Here is an 18,689-nt window from a genome sequence, read left to right as displayed (position 1 = left end):
GCCCTTATATTTGGAGATGTACCCCTATATAACGTTGCTAGTAGGCCTCTGCATCTGCGTTTTTCTGCTCGAAAACCCCACTTTGCAGCTCCTCCGCAACGGCCAAACAGCTTCGAGACAACAAATTCCTCACACTCCCCTTTCTCCTCCACCTCCTCCTCTCTCTCCGCAACTCCCACCAGACCATCCTATTCTCGAACAATTCTCGAAAGCTCAAGAACCCGTCACCATGTCGACCACCGAGCGGACGTAAGTTCACCTCGCGAGCTGCTCGACATTTTCGCCGTTGATTCGAGCGTTCCTGGCCCTCTATTACCCCGCCATCCCGCTGTCCTGATTGTTTACCCCGCCAACTTGTCGAGCCCGGGCTAATGTGAACGCAGCTTCATTGCCATCAAGCCGGACGGCGTCCAGGTGCGTTTTTTCAGGCCTTCAGTTTTTTAGCTCCACCCTTGCTAATTTTGTTTGCAGCGCGGCCTCGTTGGCAACATCATCTCGCGCTTCGAGACCCGCGGGTAAGACAGATTGGGCACCAAAACTTCGGCCCATGCTAACAACACGACACAGCTTCAAGCTCGTCGCCCTGAAGCTCGTCACTCCCGGCAAGGAGCACCTCGAGAAGCACTATGCCGACCTGTCGTCAAAGCCTTTCTTCAAGGGCCTCGTTGAGTGTATGGCGTCCGTTCGGCTTCGGTCCCCTTGGCTTCCTGCTCACACTTTTGGACAGACATGAACAGCGGCCCGATCGTCGCCATGGTTTGGGAGGGTCTTGATGCCGTCAAGACCGGCCGCGGTAAGAACCGAAAATTCTGACTCGCTTGAATCTAGCAATAGCTTTTAGCTAACATGACTCCCTCCAGCCATGCTCGGTGCCACCAACCCCCTCGCGTCTGCTCCGGGTACCATCCGCGGCGGTATGTGGTTTCCAACTTCCTGAATCGTCTTTCGCTACGAACGACAGGCTGACCTAAACTCACAACTAGACTTCTGCCTGCAAATGGGCCGCAACGTCTGCCACGGCTCGGACAGCGTCGAAAGCGCCAACAAGGAGATTGCTCTGTGGTTCAAGGAGGAGGAGCTCCTCAGCTGGCAGTCCGCCCAGCAGGCCTGGCTCTACGAGTAAATGCTCTGGGAGTGAAGGCTGGGTGGTAGAACATGTCGCTGGGTACAGTTCTGCTGCGCAGCACTCGTTCACATAGCAGTCAACAAAAGCAACTCGTTCAGGTCCAACATGAAATCTTGGATGTAATCGTGTGCCTGATTGACTTGATATGTTTTGAGTTACGCATCTGGCCCTGTGAGTCCTTCGTCACCTTTGTTTCATCAACCCTGTTAACTCCAAGCCTTCCGGTATGTGTTTGTGAAAGCTCGATGCTCCTTCTCTCCGTCTTGTCTGAATCTCCAACTACTAGTAGTCGTTCTTGGCCCCTATCGTTCGATGAGCCGGGATACGAGCAGCAAACCGCGGATTTTAGACGGGAGAAGACTATGTCTTGAAGGTTACGCCATTGCAACGCTGTATGCATGCATGTGGAAAGGCCATCACGATATCTTCCTGCTAAGGTAAGGTGAGGTAAGGTGCTTACCGCATCGGGAATCCACTTCAAAGTTCCCGTCGGTAGACTCGGTACCACAGCTGGAAGGAATTGACCCCGGCCCTGTTGGTTATTTGTCCTCCCTAGCAATATCCCCTCTCTCACCCTCCATTCCGACATCACTTAACCCCGCCAAGAGCCATTTCTCGAGATTCCGTTCACCTAGCAACCCTCATTCCTCTCGGATGCTCCCATACCCCATGTTTCAAAAGACACGGGCCTAGGGAAGTGGCATACAACAGTCGACTATGGCGGACAAACAGCCCGAGTCCAAATTGTCGGCGCCGGCGTCTGAGAAGGGTGAGGCGAGCGCCACCGCCGGCGCCACTGTGCAACATAGTGAGCCGCCGGCAGCAACGCCCGCACCGGCACCCGCTACAGCAGAAGCTGAGCCAACAGCGACCACAGGCGAGTCGTCGGCACCACCCCAAGCCGGGACGGCAGCAACCACTACAAGCGTGACTGCGACTGTGACTGCGCTTCCGCCGGAACATTGGACTGAAGCCCCGGCGGGTGATTCGGTGCGTCGAGCCCGCCGCGCGTAGAACGCAGACATTTACTCAGATTTGAATCTAACCCGGAGCCCGTTTTATTGTTGTCTAGGACGACGATGGGGATTCCGCACTGGGCGAGGATGCGTTGAGTTCGACTGCGTCAATTTCAAGTACGATCCTCAAGTATAGGACCATCCACGGCCGAACCTTCCACAGCGAGATCGGCAATGCCACGTACTGGTGAGTTTAACTGGTAGTGATTTTAATTTCTCGCTGGGTCTCTTCAAGAGTGCAAGAAGAAAGAGTGGGCTGACTTCCCACACCTCCTCCAGGGGAACGAACGATGAGCGCCACAGCGAATCGTTGGATGTATTGTGAGTGAACAAGACCTCTATATCTATGGGAGTGTTGTTGTGGAGAGCTTACACTGCCGTATTACAGACACCATCTGTTCACTCTGTGCCTCGATGGCGAGATATACGCGGCGCCGGTCAAGGATCCAAAGGTTTGCGTGATTTCATTATCCAGGAGCCCAGGCTATGTTTGTGTGCTGACTCGGTCATGCTCCAGAAAGCCCTCGACATTGGCACTGGCACGGGTTAGTCCACCTTACCTACCTGGAACGCATTGGATATCCGTCTAACTCCATTTACAAACACGACAGGAATCTGGGCGATGTATGTTCACCTTTCTCCGGGTGTGAAGTCGGATATACTAGTACTGACAGTAGCTCCCAGGGACTTTGCCGATAAATGGCCAGGCTGCGAGGTCATCGGCACGGACATCAGCCCTATTCAACCCACATGGGTTCCGCCAAACCTGAAGTTGTGAGTCCTTGCCCCTGCCTAGGTACCTACCTATTTACTCATGTAAGATTATGTTGACCGCGGCTTATGATGACAGCGAGATCGACGACTGCACACAGCCATGGACATTCGAGGCCGGCAGCTTCGACTACGTGCACATCCGCTACCTGCAGGGCTGCATTGCCGACTGGTATGCCTTCTTCCGGGAGGCGTACAAGGCCCTGGCGCCCGGCGGGTGGCTGGAGAGCCACGAGGCGTCGCCCAACGTCTTCTCCGACGACGACACGCTGCCGCCCACGAGCGCCATCGCCCAGTGGGGCCCGCTGTTCGTCGACGGCGGCAAAGCCATCGGCCGAAGCTTCACCATTGTGGATGAGGATATCCAGCGGAAGGCCATGGAGGAGGCCGGGTTTGTTGATATCCAGGAGAAACTGATCAAGGTTATTCTCTCTCTTCCCACTTCACGTTTTCTGGTGCGGGTTTGATGGCAGGATCTATATACTGACTTAAATGGATGGACACGACAGGTTCCGAGCGGTGGCTGGCCGGCGGATCCCAAGCAGAGAGAAATTGGGATCTTCGCACAGCATGCGATCGAGACGGACGTCGAGGGTTTCATCCTCTTCATGACGACCGTCCTTGGCTGGTCCAGGGAGCAAGTAACCGTCTACATCGCTCATCTGCGGCGCGAACTGCGCTCGCTCAAGCATCACGTTTGCTACTGGCAGAAGGTCGTGTGGGGGAGGAAACCGGAGACGGCGTGATTCAAGCTGCCACTTAAAGCTCGGTATTGTTGCATGAAGCTTTTAAGTATCTCGTTAAATCTCTACTATACTAAGCGAGTTCTCGGTTCATGATATCTCGTCATTCTCAGCCTACCTGTCAACTTCCGTGGCTCTAGTTTCAACTCAAACAGATCCACCAGAGAAATACCAAGCAGTGAAATGCCTCGCTTACAATCAACCGAGGTTAGAATGCAAAGGTAAGGTATATACGAAAGCCTCTGGAAATTCAAAATTCTGAATTAATAGCCCAAAGCATGGGACATTCAGCCTGATGACCACCATCACCCATCCCGGCCACCAAGTTCACCGCAAACCCCAATGGATAGGAAGCCATAGCGAAAGCGGTTGCGTTGCATATTTGAAGAAGGCGACGGCGCCGTGGCCGTCGTTTGGGATGAGGTGATCGTCCCGGTGCAGCCAACTTGGGAGGCCGGATAGACGACATTGACATTCTCGTCCTTTTATATTCGAGAAGCCTTGAATTTCTGGAGTACCTCTCATATAGTAGGTGTATTGGGCTTCATCTTGCTGGACATGTCACACCAGGCGACGAACATACAGAGCCTTCTCTTAAATCTTCCTTGGTTGAAAACCCTCGCTCAGGTCAACCTCCTTCCTTGGCAACTTTCGGGTGGACGATTCAGCTATACACAGCCACAAAGACAGACACTAGCGATGGCCCCTAGCGATGGCCCGTTGGGGTTCACACCATCTAGGTAGTTATTTTACGTGGACCTTTATTATGACATATGCACAGGTAGAATGTAAGTCGATGTGCGGGGAAAGATATCTAATGGAGCTTTACAGTCTCGGGCATTACTATTCCTTTCATTTTAAATACTCTTGATGATCTGATTAGATGAACATTTGAATTTCCGCGAGTCACCCAGCTCTCATGCATTCTCTCCTTTGCGACGTATCCATATTTCGTGCACTTTATTACTACTATCTCATAATATCATCTCATAATCGATGTAGCATGCTGCCCCTGAACTCCAAGCGCGTGACAGAATGATCACCTCACCAACCGGCGGAAAGGGTGCGCTTCCGTATTAAAAACAAACTCATCCAGGCTGACCAACCCCGCGTCGCTGAAGATCAGGTGGAAAGTACTTCAGCGTCTCGCCCATCCAGAACGACTCCATCGAGTCTGCCGCCTCGGCCTTCTCCCTGGTCGTCACGTCGTGGACGGCCGAGCTGGCCAGGGCGGTGCTTGTTGCCCGGTTGACGGAGAGAAACAACACATGTCCCATGCCGACTCGAGGAGCTTTTGTCTGGCAGTGATCCGGTAGAGCTGTGAGGGTTAGGGCTTCCCTCTTTGTATGATAGTTCCAGCCAGCCACCTGTGGTTGTGCTTCCTCTCTTCCACACCACACCACCATATGCATCACCAGTTCTCCCGACAAGAGCACAAAGACGCTCTCCATGACTTCCGGCCGCAGGATGTATTGGGGTCTGAGTCTGTTCGAGTTTGATTAATAGCCCCCCACAAAGACAAAGCCCAACGGTGTAGTGCACTGGGTTGATCTTGAGACACTTCAGTCGACCAGGAGAAGGACTTCAATGATTTGCGATGACTGCGTTTGAATGTCGAAATCGACGGAAGGGCCAACAGGTCCTGTGGTGTATGTGCTCTCAGAGAGAGCGAATAGCCGCAGTTAATGAAGGACAAAGAACTGAGAAGTCGGACAAGTCGAGATGACACCGTCCCGGTGACGTCGGTTCGTTGTGTTGAACTTTTCGTTAGCAATCCAGGGATAGAGTGGTCCGGACTCCGGATTGGCCTGGCGATCGCCAAGCTGCAACTAAAACAACCAACAGGACCGCCGCACGGTGACTGCGACGCTGTTCCCGCCCGCTTGGGGCCGGCGCTACTCACTGGGCCTCCTAAAACAGCAAGATGAGGCTGTCTTTCTTCCCTCCCCAACTGTGAGAGACCAACCGTGACGGCAATCGGGAGTGCGTTTGCTAAAAGATCCACGCCACTGATTGTGTGAAGATCGAGGGTGTACAGGTTGGGAAGCGCTCTGAGGAGAAACGTAATAGGCGATTAGGGGCCCAATACTCCCCCGTTTATTTGGTAGCAAACAAACCGTGGCTGTTTCATAGAGCGAGCCGCTCAAATAGTTGGAAAACTTGCGTCTTTCTCGGAGACGTTGAGAACCCTGGACCCTAAGCGTCTAGTAGCGTGATTTTGTACAGATGTCGGGCAGGTTTGGTGCTATCCCGGTTACTAGTAGAACGACGGGTACCCTGTTGGATGGATGCGCACCAGATTTCTATAGCGTGATGTGGCGGACGAGAGACGCCAAATGCGGCCGGTTCCATACCTACGGTAACCTACCTACCTACATAGGGCCAGATTATGAGGGCCTGGAACGTATATCTTTGATCTCATCTCAATATCAAAATTTACCCAAGCAATGCGAACCTCCAGAGGTTATGCCAATCGGCCAGGAGGTGTTATCAGCAACCAGGTACCACAATGTTGTAATATTTGGTGCTAAGACACATCAAGCATAAGGTAGGTACCTATGTTAGGTAGGTGTCACAGCTGGAGTAACATACCCGTGTGCCCGAGTACCTTAGGCACTAGGTTGGTCTCAACGGTAAACAAAAACGTCAATGCTAGTAGTCCTTGCTACGCAACTTATCGTACAAAACCAATCGGTATACGCTGTGCGCCAGTGTGGTGTGGTCCAACCAAGAGCGCCGCTGACCTACCTACCTGGTAAAGTAGGTACCTCAGGCTGCGGTGACGTAGACCCTATCCTTCCTGCTCGGCCCTGTCGAGATATAAAACTGCCTGTTCTTATCCGAGTAGGATAGCTCGTAATGCTGATTGTCCTTGTCACCCTTCACGCCCTTGATGTAGGGCTTGCCCCTATCGATGCCGTGTACGGTGAAGATCGACTTGGACTTGGACTTTGAGTTTGGATCGTCGAGCTTCACCTTGCTCGGCGGCGAGGGGCCTTTTTGGGCCGCGGTTTGGCTTGGGCCGCCGTCCCGGCTGGAGGGGCGGGAGCTCGGCGCGCCGGGCACGGCGTCGTAGTGAGCTCCCGAGTGCTGGCCGTAGGCGGCGGTACGCGGGACGGATGCGTACCCGTAGCTGGCACTGATGCCGGTGGTGCCGGTTCGGCTTCCGGGGCGCGTGGTGTACTCGCCGCCGCTGCCGCCGCTGCCAGCCGTGGAGGGCCTGTTGGTGGTGCTGTTGTCATGGTGGTCGCGGAGAGTCGAGGCGGCGGCCATTTTGCCCGTATATAACGCTTTCGCCAACTTGTACAGCTTGCTCGCCCTCGCGGGGTCTGGGTCCTTCTCGGAAACCTCTGGTGGTTTATCAAATGGATTTCCGTCGGAATTGAAGCAGAAGTACTGACGCTGGTCGATCGCCATACCGTAGATGTTGACAGAAACTCGTCGCGTGGTAGGCTTTCCCTTTTTGTCAAACACAATACCGTCGTAGACCGGGTTGCCGTGGCTATCGACCTCTCCCTGGCCAATATCTTGGAAGGCCGTGAAGACATTGTTGGTGGACGGCTGACCCTTGGAGAGCCCGGAAACGGTTTGCTTCGGCGCGCCGGCAGACGGCTTGCCGGCGCCTATGCTGAGCCCCGACATTCCACTGGCGAGCAGGTTTGACGTGTAGCTGTCGCCGTAACCGTAATGGTGACCCGTCGTGCCATGGGCTTGTGACATGCCGCCGGCCCCGGAGAAGTAAGCAGCATTGGAGCCTCCCCGGGGCCCCTGGAAGCCGTGACTACCTGTAGTGCCGCCACCGGTGGCACCGGCAGCATCCGAACTGCCGCCGCCGCCGCCGCCGCCAGGGGCACCGCCAGGGGCATCACCAGGGCCACCGCGGCCGCGACCACCTCCCGCGTGGCCGCCGTGGCTTGGACCTGCCGCCCCGGAACCACCAGCCTCTTTAATGCGCCGTTCGTGTTCCGCCTGGATCAATTCCTCCGTGCACCAGCTGATTCCCAACCTCCGGAGAACAGTCTGACATCGCGGGGCTTTGGGATGGGGCGTCGGATCGCCGTCCTTGCAGGGAAGCTGCAGGCCCACGTAGCCGTTGGCTCCGTTCTTTGCGCCATAAATGGCAATCTGCAAGTAAAGCTGCTGGCCGTTTTTGTCTTTGTGTTTCGGAAGATACATGCCATTGTCCGTCATGACCTTGTTTGGGTCTCCGTCTTCGAGGCAGCTGTTGTATTCCTCAAAGTCGTAGCAAGACCCGTCTTCACAGTGGATCGCGTTTGGCCGGCCGCCGTTAGCAGCGAGCCATGTAGGTGCGCACTCTCTCGGGTACTCGGGGTCTATCATCTCTTTGGCTCTCCTTCCTCTGCCGATCGTCGAAAAGAAGATGCAGCCCCCGTCGGGCCGGGGGACAAAGAGTGCCGACACGAGACATGCCCCGTTTGTGGCGGGTCCTCCTTTGGTCCAAGCATCACGATGGTTACTGACCCAGTGGTAAGCGTGTCCAGCTTCTTTCATGAGCGCTATCCACGGTATAGATTCTTTCCACTGGGGATATTGCCTTCTCCTGTGCCATGCTCCGCCTTTCGGATTGTTGTCCGGGAATTTGAACATCCAGTGATCTGAATAGTCTTCTTCCTGCATACCTCAAAAAGCTGGCTTGAGGGCGACGGCGACGGGCGTTCGGTTGAAAAAGGAGGAGGGGGGAGGGGGGGGGGCGAGCGTCGGGTCGAAGGAACGTACTCGCCTCCTAGCGAGTGAGTTCGACACAGTAGGTAAGATATATTGAAACAGGCAATGCTGTGATGCTGTAGGCGGTGAGTTACGATACTCGTTCAACGAGTGCTTTCGAGAGTCGAGAGGATGAAGGAGTGAAGGAGGAGTTGTTGTAGTGTCGGGTGCGATGTGCTGAATCTGCAAATCAGTCTCTCGTCCTGCGAGAAGACCAGAAGTAGCAAAAGGTTAAGAGTGCCCTGGTTTCCTGGTGTATCAGACGTCTGATGCTTGCTGGCAATCAGAAGACTGACTGTTGAGCGGAGTGGCCCAACTTATATTCGAATCCCTTCATCCTAGCATCGACACAGTCTTGCGAAGACGCTCGTCCTCGGCTGCAGCTCCCTGTTCCAGCTGACTCCTGAGCCTACTGTCTGTTGGCCCTAGGTTACTTCAGAAACGAGGACAGTCCTGGCTTGAAACCGGGCGAGCCTGAAGTTCATTCAGCTTATCCAGCTTGACGGGAGCCATGGCGGCTTGCTCGAGCCCAGGGACAACCATGGCGGCCCCCAAGGCCTCTGGCGTGACATCCCTTTCCCGCTCACTTTTGGCACTCGCAATACCGGTAGCCTGCAGGGTGAAACTCGACTTGAAAGTTGAAATCATGCTCAGTTGATTGCGGCCTTGCGGTCCTTACAGTTGGCCCGCCGGTCTCGTCTAATACCAACCTGCACTTACTGTCCGTCTGTTGGCTTAATGTTATCATGTACCAGTGCGGCAATGTAACGTTGGACAGTTGGGGTGCAGGGCGCAGATCAGGCCGTGAAGGGTTGCCGGTTGCGGCGTTGCCTACTTGACCTACACGGCTTCGTTGCGGGTTCATGGCCTGGGCTAGTCCTGTCTCGTCTGAAACTTAAGGTGAGTACCGACTATTGATCTGAAGTCAGGTCTGGGGCCTGTACGTGCCAACGTGGTTTGGATCATGTTGATCTGACCAACATGTATCATGCATGATGCACCTATACGGTTATACCTTGAGGCGCAGTTCTCCTCGCTTGGATGATTGACTCTCAATGATCTAGGTAATGGATTGACTGTTGACATGCAAGGACTTCTGTGCGACGTGATATACAGCCCGAGATGCGCGCTCCCCCAGTTAATGCCAACCAGTGTTGATCATAGAACAATCAGACAAGTCTGAGACCCCGAGTCAACAGATACCAGCTTCATGTTGATAATTGATTATGGTGTGCTCTTAAAAACTCCCATGAGGCCGAGATAAAAGGGAGATGTACAATACGCACTCCCGATAAAAAAGGTGCAGTTAATGTACTTATTTAGTACTAGTATCCGTGCAAACCTGAAGAGGACCGTACGGTAACCAGTTCCCAAGTCCAACCACACACACTCTGAGTGAGTGCCCTTTTAGCAACTTGAAGTCTGCGTGATAACCCTAACCCCGCCCGAGCCAACCACGCAAACCAGGTTCAATTACATCCTACGTCCCACATCCCACATCGCCAAGATTCCATCCACGCCGTTCTCAATACGACCTTCCTGCTCGACCCGGTTTCGACTGCGTCGGGCACAGGTGCCCAAAATCAAATGGCGCCGCCGTTGCATGGCGCGTCTCATTCTTCAAGTCCCTGTTTCCTTCTGCGCCTTCCCCGTTCCGTTCGGCGCCGCATTTACCTGCACCTTGGCGTAGCACGTTGGGATGGTTTACCGATGCTGTTTGACCTGGACGGTCCAGTGACTCCAGACAGCTGGTCCTTGAAGAAGTTGAAGCAGTTCGACTTTCACGGGCTATTGCTCTCCTGCCGCCTCATCTACGGCGAAGCGTCCGCCTTGCTGTACTCTTCCAACCGATTCGTCATCCACTACAGACACATGCGCGGACCCGGGCGCGACGTCGAACCGTCGCTTCAGCCGGTGCGAAACCTCACCGCCTCGTCGCTTGCGTCATTGGTCAGCCTCAAGATCGTGCTGAACCAGGCTTCTTGTCATCACCGCAGCGCAAACGAGGGGGGCGGCGAGTGCTGCGACGACCTAAGATTCAATGGTCTGCATGAACCGGACCGCTGCCAGACACATCATACAGTCCATCACGATAAGCCACTCCGGAGCTCCTGCTCTACGGCCGGCCCGATGCTAGACGAATGGCGGCGGACAGCAGATTACCTATCTTCGAGGATCAAGCCTGGTGGCCTTCGGCTTGCCTTGGTATGCGACCTTGATCCACAAGAGGCCGACATCATGGATTCCGTGACGAAAGTTCTCGCGCCACTCTCTTCGCTTCCGGAGCTAAAGGACTGTCACATTCGGCTTTGCAAAAGTCCGAATGCTGAACTCACCCGGATCGCAAGGAACGCGGCGCTGCAAGCCTGCCGTACGCCGGAACCCCCATCAAGTCCGTCGTCGGGCCCTCGCATCCTCAGCCTCCCCCATGAGCTACGTCTTCACATCCTCGAGTACACCGACCTTATCACCCCTTGGAGGGAAGTCATGTGGAGTAGGCGACATCGCGGGTATCGATACCCCGCCGAAGGCTGCTACCCACGGGGCGACTTCCCATGCCCATACCCCTCCGACGATCACTGGCACCATGGATGCCAGTTTCGGGGATGCAATCACCAGGAACGTATACGGCTGCCGGACAACGAAGTATGGCATGGCTCCATCGGTTGTTTCTGCCGCCTTCGACACGCCGCGTTCTCATCCGCCTGCAGATGCTGGACCCCGCCTACGCCCTTGTTCCTCGTCTGCCGTGCTCTTTCGGAAGACGCCAAGTTCGTCTTCTTTTCTCGTAATCGGTTCGTTGTCAGCGACAGTAGAGGATACAACCCCTGCGATGCTCTCAAAGATTATGTCCGTTATGAGCCTGTTCAGGACAACAACCGCCCAGCCTGGCACCGCCCAGACTGGTTGTGGGTAATGTTGGGCAACCAGCGCGAAGTACAACTCCGTGCCTACCCGTACGAGCGTTTTGCAGCGAGCCAATTCTTGAGGGAGGTGGTCCCCGCCGACTGCTTAGGCTACCTCCGCTCTCTCGAACTGATCTTCCCGCCATACAATCATATGTGTTGGCCCGACGACGGGCATCCCGCTCTACAGGACTGGATTGCAACCGTCGACTGGGTCAAGCACAAAATAAGAGCTTCTGGTCTCACACTACGGTTGACCATGGCGGGTTCGTTATCGCATGTGCCCGACGGACCCGACCATCGCTACGAGCTCTCTCGAGAACAGGGAGAGCAAGTGCTTGCCGGATACAACCGTATCCTGGAATCGTTGGACTGTCTTGGGGGCGAGGACGGTGTCGCGCGGTTTTATGCCGACTTTGCATGGCCTTGGAAATGGACCAATTGGGCATATGCGAGGCGGGAGCTTCTGGGTTTGCAAGCTGGTGAGGAGTGGACGAAGTCGAAGGAAGACGCACTAAACGAACGGGCCGAGCGTTTCATCTTGGGAGACCGATATGAGCGGCTTTCTGCCAGACGGGGAGACAAAGACATAGAGGAGAGGCCTTGGATGATGCAGCACTTGGTTGGTATAGTGTGATCAGCACCTGGCTTGGACCATCATGGGAGCCTAGTAGTACTACTCTTAAGCAGGGTTTTCTTCTGTTTTCATTTTTTTTTTTTTCATTTTTTTTTCATTTTTTTTTTTCGAGCTCAGATAATCAGACAAACCTGTTACTTAGAGCCAAACAAACGATTAGAATCACAAATATGATTCAGTGAAACAGGCACAGTTTGAGACATGATTCGGCAGGTTTTCCAGTCTCCTTGATTTCATTTTCCATGGTTGCGAAGCCTTAGGGGCAAGCATCCCTGAAACAGGCGCCCTCCGAAAGCTTCCGCTATCCGACTCCTGTCCAACTCTGTAGAGATCCGTCCGGACAACCAGATGAGTATAGGTCTAGAACATTTCTTTTCACCCATTCCGTATAGGGCGCTTGCTGGGCGTCTCCGTCGCTCCGTTGCTGCTCGCCATCCTTCGTGTGCGTGTCACGGTCGGTATGGGTGTCGCCCCAGGCGGGGGTCGAACCCACGACCTCCCTGATTGACGGCTGTTGTGGAGCACCGGTCACATGACCCACAAATCAGGAATATCTTCGTGTAATGTTCTGAGCCACCGACTCAGAACTTCTCTTTCCTTTCCTCAACCTTAGATTCACGAAATAGAATGACAACAACAGCCGGCTTGACCCTGTTCAATTGCATCTAGTCGTCACAGGCACTATACAATCTTGGGTCTTCCAGACACTATACAACACCTGAGAAGCTAACTCATAGTTAACGCTCATCAAGACTCGCATTGCCACCTACCAAAATAGCTCCCCGACTTCGATGTTGGCTGCTATGGACCAGCTGACAAAGAGTACAATGGCTATAATGCACCAGGTGGCTCTCCTATAGGCAGAGAATGCTTCGCTCCGCAAGGCCAACGAGGCACTAAGCAAGCGCCGAAGAGCCAAAAGAACGCGTATATAGCTTGGAGGATCACTTGCAGTGGAAGATGCAAAGGATCTACTAGACCAAAAGGCTATGGTTGGGGAGGTGGCACAAGAAATGCAGCGAGATGGTGGTGGTACAGGGGGGGCTTGTACGAAGGTTCGGTGCTGTGGTGTATGCGGCAAGCCTGGTCATAATGCCCGCACTTGCTAGGAGGTTGCAGAAGCATCTGATTCAGCCGTTTCTGATGTAATTGTAGTTGGTTGATAGTTCTGTTGTTTTGTAATTGAGGATAATGTGTGTAGGGTAGTGGAGAGTGGGTCATTCACTTGTCTGGGTCACTCGCTTATCATGTACGTTACTCTTCTATCTTCTATAATATAGGTCTAGAACGATTATTCAGTTCCAAATAAATTCTTTACTAGTTATAACGGTGGAACTCACCGTACGATAGTATAGGCCATTTGTGACGAAACCACGGGCAGTCCTATCTCTAAAAGGGTTCGCTGGTCAAAGGTATTGCAAGTCGGACTATAAGTCTCGGTGAAGCCAAAAGGTTCACAACAATGCAAGTCGCAATGTCTACACAGTAGGTAAAGACTACTGTTTGAATTGCTCACTGAGGAAGCTAGCTATCTGAATGAGTGACAGAATGGTAGAGTTATATACCGCTTCCTCCCTAGGTACCTTCGTGCCTGGATCACCAGCGATGACCTCGGCCCGGTGATCATAGGTGAGCCGCTCACCGGGATCACCAACTCCCGATTGATCTTGGTGATCTTGCCGTCCCCGACGGCCATTGGCCCGGGGTCCCGGGGTCGCGCCCCACCCGGCCGCCATATATGGTTGGTTCATGACAAGCCGGTACTGGTTACCGTAAGGAGTTTCCTCTGCTCGTCTGCTACGCGATCACGGGTCATAATTTACAGGGTATTACTCTTGACATGGCGGTTTACAATATCTCCGCGCCGGAGTTCGCTTCTGGGCTATCTTACGTTATGGTTTCCCGGGTCAAGACACTAGAGGGTCTGATGTTCGAGGCGCCATTCGACCGGAGCAGGATCTATCGAGATATACCAGTACAGAGCATGCAGCTCAAGATCACAGATTACGAGACAAGGAAGCTGTATCTCTTAGATGCACCGCAAGAGGAAGATAACCTGAGTAGCATTAGCGGGTATATAACCGACAGTTCAGACGTTGAGGTTTAGGCTGGGTAGTTCCGGTATATAGGATTAGACAGTTGTTAGAAATTCGAGTTGTTAGCCTCCGGACAGGATATTATCGCTTCGCTTGCTCTCGCTGTCATCTAAAAACACAGTGTCCAAATAAGCCAAATGCCCCGCCCAAAATTGCTGGCGTCGCTTCGTTCGTCAGTCGCGACGGCCCGCCGCTTCGCTACGGGGCGCTTCCTTCCTCACTCTCGCTCCTGGCACTTTTACTTGCTGCTAATGATCCTATATTACGAAACAGGTAGATACCGACAGTGACGCCAATTATATTTAGGGAAAACAACGTAAACAAGATAGGTATCTGGAAAAGAATTACTGCGCCAGCCCCAAACCAACCGCGCCTATCGGTTGATCGCCAGGCATCTCGTGGACCCTGTTCCGCGAGTCCGGCGCTTCATACAAGCCTCCAACCCAAGGCTCCCATTTCGCACCATCATAATTGTCACCGTGAGCCGGGGAGAGCGCAGCCACGGGCTTTGTGGGAGGAGCAAACGACTGCCTCGGCTCCCTCGCCTTCCTCCTCCGGCACCAGAACAGCACGCCGGCCGCAACCACAGCCATGCCCCCGACAGCCGCGCCAGCCGCAATTCCCGCCATCGCAGCAGTCGAAAGGCCTTGGGAACCTCTCTCGTCGGTTCCCGGCGCAGTACCGTCACCACCACTACCATTGGTGCCTGTCCCTGTCCCAGTATCGATGCTAGTAGTATCAACCGGCTCCGTACCGTCCGCCTCCTCGGCACTCAGCGCTTTCCAGAAGCCGTCCCACGACCTCTCCCAGTCGTTGCCCCCGGCCACAATCGCATCCTGGTCGGGCTGTATGCTCACTGCGTTCACACCCGCGGGTATGTTGGGCCCGGGCGCCTGGGCGAGCCAGACTTTGCGCTTCTCCCAGTTGGCGCCGACGAAGGCGTCTTGGAAGAAGGCACGCCCCAGCGCGTAGGCACCGATGCCGCCCGTGAAGCAGGGAAGGTATGGTATAGGTTCGAAAGTGGCGGTGAATGGAGCTGTAAGGTTTAGGCTCAAGTGGCGAAAGGGCATATGAATAGTGAGCGACTCGGTGTTGCTCGCGCCCATGAGGGTGAAGGACAGGGTCGAGGCGGAGGTGACGACCGGGGCGTAGCGCGGGGACGAGGTGTTCCAGAGGTAGAGGCCGAGCGAGGCGTTGTAGGAGACGGGCAGGTGGGCGGCGATGCTGTCACAGGTGGATTTTGGCAGGGTTAGGTAGGGGTTGCAGGGGTCGAGGATGACGGGGAGACCGGCCGAGCTAATGGAGGAATTGCCTTGGGCGAGGAGACCCGATATGGCGGTCGCGCTGTTAAAGGGGGAGCTGCCTTGGATCACGCGAATGCTGATATCCTGCAACGTGACGGGCTTAAACAAGTCGCCGTCGATGGAGAGCGTCTTGCCTACAACGCGGTTGCGGTCGTAGCCGCCGTAGAGGAGGGATCCTGTCATTTTTGCGGCTGATGTGGCCGAGCCGTAGTGCAGGCCGAACGAGCTAGACGTTGTCATGTTTTGGTCCTTGAGGGCCCAGGGAATCATGCTTGCGTTAAGGGTTGGCATGCTGGCGCCGTCTCCGGCGAAGACCTGGAACCGCTCGGGTGCTCCGACGCTGAGACACCCCGTAAAGATGGGGTACCACGTCCCACCCGGATAGGCGAACATCTGTTGTGCCGAGTCAATCAAGGCCAGCGAATGGTTCTGGATGATACCGTCCTTGAAAAGCATGTTGATCGACTCCAGATACAGGCTAGAGTCCCCACCTGCCTCAAGACCGGCGTATAATTCCTGGGTCGGCTGCTTGAAGGCGATATCCTGGGCCGGGCGGGCCCTGGATTCCTCAACCGCCTCATCCTTGTTGTAGGCTCCCGATACGCAATGGGCAACAGAGCTGTTGATGGTGCAGTAATCGGTCGTCGTGACGAACGTGTTCCACATGCGGCCAGGAAAGAGGGCGATTTTGGACTGCGTACCGAGGGAGACCTCGACGGCATTCCAGGGCCCGTCCGGCCCAAATGTCTCGCTGGACCAGACTGCCTGTCTCGGTTCCACGGCACCCAACGCATAGGGCACGACGCCGATGGTAAAGAGTGCTAGGCGGCTGGAAGGGGGGATCATGATCTCCTGCCTGCCTCTTCAGTCTCAGGTTGTCCTGCTGAGAAGTCGAGTGGCAGTGAGAACAGGGAGATTGGTATATGTGACGAAAAGAACGTCGGGATGGGAAATGAACGAGCGCATTAGCGAGGGTTGGGCAAACTCAAAGGGAAAGCCCGTGCAGTTCCGTGCATTTCGACATTGGTTATTTGAATCATTTACTGCCTCCAGCCCTGCCGCAAGAACCACACAACAAACTCTCATACGCGCCTTCAACTTGCAGGCTTGCTCCATCCATAGACAAGGGGTCTTTCGTGGCACAGCGTATCAACACTGAGAATTCTACCAGGCATGCCCACAGCAGCGCGCGTAATGGGCACTTTGGGCTCACCGACCTCATCTCGCAGGCCTGGGAGGCCGTTGAACACACAGTGTCTCCTCAACTTCTGTGTTCCAGGTTATGTTGTTGGTTGTGTTGTGAGTCTTGGCGCCGAAATTTCTCGACGCTCATGGGCTGCTGATTTCCAGCAACCTGGAACCGAATTGTCGGCGGTAACATTAGGTATATTAGCTGTCCATTGTGCCGGCGTCCGCTGATACCCCAAACGCACTACACAGTCTGGCGCGGAAACGCGGAAGTCTTGCCGGCGCCAAACTCGGGCGCTAACGAACCAAGCCGTTAGAGCCCCTTCCTTGCCGTCCTCGGCTGCTTTAGCGTGTGATTTTGTCGTGATCTGTCAACGCCCTTGTCGTATTGATCATCATGCCGCCTGACTGGAGAGCCCCATCAACCCCCTGTCCAAGGCGCAGCGTCTCCGCAAGTGCCCTGGCAAACGCTGAGGGTTGAGCCCGCCGACAAACCTGGAGTTCTCTCCTCATCGTAGTTATCGTGTTCTCTGATATCGAAAAGCAAACCACGCTTCGGTTTCGACGGCCGCTCAAGATGCTTGCCAGGTACTTCAGCTCCTCCTGGCAGCAGTTCTCCTCCTACTCTCCTGTCAATGGGAATGTTCCACCTGCCACAGATGATAACCGGTCTGGCCCACGCAAGACTGCCGCGAGGAACTGCCCCAGCGTCGCTGACATCCAGTCTTCGCGACGACTGCGCATATGTCTGCCGATTGCGGTCTTGTTGATTCTGGTTGTCTCTGGCCACCGTTACGATACGCTTGCTCGCATCCCCTCTAGCTGGGCCAAGGGGGGAGCCTCCTCGAACGAACAGACGACGGCGCCGGCGCCGGCAGTGGATTTGATCGTAGATGCGAGCAAGGTCGACTGGTCACGGTTTGCTTATACGCAATACGTTACCGATAGCCATTATCTATGTAACTCGGTCATGCTCTTCGAACGTTTGCAGCACGTCAGAAGCCGAGCAGACCGTATGCTAATGTACCCGTTGTATATGTATAACCCCGATACGGCATGGGACAGTATCGTTAGCGATAACGCCCGCTTGGTAATAAAGGCCCGTGATGAGTATGGCACGCAGCTAGTACCTATCGAGGTGCAATACCGGGACGTTAGTGATAGTATATTCTCTTCTACAAAATAAATAAAGGCCGTGGTGCTTCTGCCTTTGCTGACCGAACCTATGTCTATTAGAAACATAGGCCGAGTCTTTCACTGAGCTTCTTGCCTTCAACCAGACATAGTACGACCGGGTGCTCTTGCTTGACTCGGACTCGGTAGTCCTGCAGAACATGGACAAGCTCTTCCTGCTACCGCCCTGCACGATGGCGATACCGCGCGCGTATTGGCTATACCCGGACACCAAGATCCTGAGTTCACAGGTCATGTTGATACAGCCGAGCACGGCCGAGTTCGCGCGCGTCATAGACAGGGTCGCAGAGGCGGCACGCAACGACTACGACATGGAGATTGTCAATTACCTCTATGCCGATAGCGCGCTGGTGCTCCCCTACCGGCCTTACGATTTGCTGGTGAGGGAGTATGTCCGGGAGCCCGATCAGCATACCGCTTACCTCGGCAACGACCGCGAGGAGTGGGACGCAGTCGCCGTTTTCAATGAGGCCAAGTACTTATACTGGTCCGACTGGCCCATGCCAAAGCCGTGGCTCGACATACCAGAAAAGGCGAGGTTGGATCGCGAGCTAAAGTGTCATGTAAGGAACGGCGTTGAGTCCTGCGCCGAGAGGGATCTGTGGAATGGTTTTTACCAAGACTTCGCGGAAAGACGGAAGGTATGTTCCTACAATCTATTCCATTCCATGGAAATCGTCGCGTTGAGTGTCGCTGACCAACGCTGTGCACTTTTCAGCGGGTGTGCGGATCCGTTCCTGGGGAATGATCGCACCGATTGAGGCGAAGAGGGCGAGCTTAGGTAGGGCATTTGGACGGTCAGTATGGTGAGGTCGTCGTTGCTCTGGTGGGTCATACGAGTTGGATCGTAAATCGGAGCTAAAGCAGGGACTCACCTGTATGTGGGAAATGACTTGTTTGGCATTAGATCCAGGTATGGCGTACGGAGCTGGAAACGGAAGGTGGCACCTGGTGAACCTCGGGTCTTTACAACTCAAACAGTA

General features: G+C 54.5%; 7 protein-coding genes across 7 annotated transcripts; 4 read left to right on the top strand and 3 right to left on the bottom strand.

Annotated features, from left to right (window-relative positions):
* Positions 1-229: 229 nt before the first annotated feature.
* On the top strand, positions 230-1,123 carry B0T15DRAFT_483351 (nucleoside diphosphate kinase; the record flags this gene model as incomplete). Its single annotated transcript, XM_062866156.1, has 7 exons — positions 230-249; positions 384-414; positions 472-515; positions 568-671; positions 728-793; positions 861-914; positions 984-1,123. The coding sequence occupies 7 exons, from the start codon at positions 230-232 to the stop codon at positions 1,121-1,123; spliced, it is 459 nt and encodes a 152-aa protein (XP_062724540.1).
* A 445-nt stretch (positions 1,124-1,568) lies between these two features.
* Positions 1,569-3,849, top strand: B0T15DRAFT_525176 (S-adenosyl-L-methionine-dependent methyltransferase). Its single transcript, XM_062868828.1, has 9 exons — positions 1,569-2,116; positions 2,199-2,329; positions 2,422-2,463; positions 2,531-2,594; positions 2,660-2,687; positions 2,754-2,766; positions 2,827-2,916; positions 2,993-3,335; positions 3,423-3,849. The coding sequence occupies exons 1-9, from the start codon at positions 1,844-1,846 to the stop codon at positions 3,657-3,659; spliced, it is 1,221 nt and encodes a 406-aa protein (XP_062724539.1). The 5' UTR covers positions 1,569-1,843; the 3' UTR covers positions 3,660-3,849.
* A 742-nt stretch (positions 3,850-4,591) lies between these two features.
* Positions 4,592-5,451, bottom strand: B0T15DRAFT_525171 (uncharacterized protein). Its single transcript, XM_062868827.1, has one exon. The coding sequence runs from the start codon at positions 5,105-5,107 to the stop codon at positions 4,745-4,747; it is 363 nt and encodes a 120-aa protein (XP_062724538.1). The 5' UTR covers positions 5,108-5,451; the 3' UTR covers positions 4,592-4,744.
* Positions 5,452-6,425: 974 nt separating this feature from the next.
* On the bottom strand, positions 6,426-7,997 carry B0T15DRAFT_491313 (uncharacterized protein; the record flags this gene model as incomplete). Its single annotated transcript, XM_062866764.1, has 1 exon — positions 6,426-7,997. The coding sequence occupies one exon, from the start codon at positions 7,995-7,997 to the stop codon at positions 6,426-6,428; it is 1,572 nt and encodes a 523-aa protein (XP_062724537.1).
* A 925-nt stretch (positions 7,998-8,922) lies between these two features.
* B0T15DRAFT_483349 (uncharacterized protein) lies at positions 8,923-11,924 on the top strand (the record flags this gene model as incomplete). Its single annotated transcript, XM_062866155.1, has 2 exons — positions 8,923-9,034; positions 9,889-11,924. 2 exons carry the CDS (start codon positions 8,923-8,925, stop codon positions 11,922-11,924), a joined length of 2,148 nt encoding a protein of 715 aa, XP_062724536.1.
* Positions 11,925-13,983: 2,059 nt separating this feature from the next.
* Positions 13,984-16,391, bottom strand: B0T15DRAFT_525164 (aspartic peptidase domain-containing protein). The gene has a single exon (XM_062868826.1). It carries the CDS (start codon positions 16,168-16,170, stop codon positions 14,365-14,367), a length of 1,806 nt encoding a protein of 601 aa, XP_062724535.1. The 5' UTR covers positions 16,171-16,391; the 3' UTR covers positions 13,984-14,364.
* A 698-nt stretch (positions 16,392-17,089) lies between these two features.
* On the top strand, positions 17,090-18,688 carry B0T15DRAFT_551063 (glycosyltransferase family 8 protein; the record flags this gene model as incomplete). The annotated part of the gene is made up of 3 exons (XM_062870264.1): positions 17,090-17,665; positions 17,799-18,347; positions 18,425-18,688. The coding sequence occupies 3 exons, from the start codon at positions 17,090-17,092 to the stop codon at positions 18,452-18,454; spliced, it is 1,155 nt and encodes a 384-aa protein (XP_062724534.1). The 3' UTR covers positions 18,455-18,688.
* Between the last annotated feature and the right edge of the window lies 1 nt (position 18,689).

Source organism: Chaetomium strumarium, assembly GCF_033439665.1.
Source record: "Chaetomium strumarium strain CBS 333.67 chromosome Unknown B0T15scaffold_2, whole genome shotgun sequence".
NCBI lineage: Eukaryota > Fungi > Ascomycota > Sordariomycetes > Sordariales > Chaetomiaceae > Chaetomium > Chaetomium strumarium.
Note: the sequence above shows the minus strand (reverse complement) of the source record. Positions and strands in the feature narration are given on the sequence as shown.

What these genes read in the sequence shown, in the direction of transcription:
- B0T15DRAFT_525176 (XM_062868828.1), top strand. Translation starts at nt 1,844, where the DNA reads ATGGCGGACAAACAGCCCGAGTCCAAATTGTCGGCGCCGGCGTCTGAG. An exon ending in AGCGAATCGTTGGATGTATT is followed by an intron (nt 2,464 to 2,530) that starts GTGAGTGAACAA and finishes GCCGTATTACAG; the next exon opens with ACACCATCTGTTCACTCTGT. An exon ending in TCCAGGAGAAACTGATCAAG is followed by an intron (nt 3,336 to 3,422) that starts GTTATTCTCTCT and finishes TGGACACGACAG; the next exon opens with GTTCCGAGCGGTGGCTGGCC.
- B0T15DRAFT_525171 (XM_062868827.1), bottom strand. Translation starts at nt 5,107, where the DNA reads ATGGAGAGCGTCTTTGTGCTCTTGTCGGGAGAACTGGTGATGCATATG.
- B0T15DRAFT_525164 (XM_062868826.1), bottom strand. Translation starts at nt 16,170, where the DNA reads ATGATCCCCCCTTCCAGCCGCCTAGCACTCTTTACCATCGGCGTCGTG.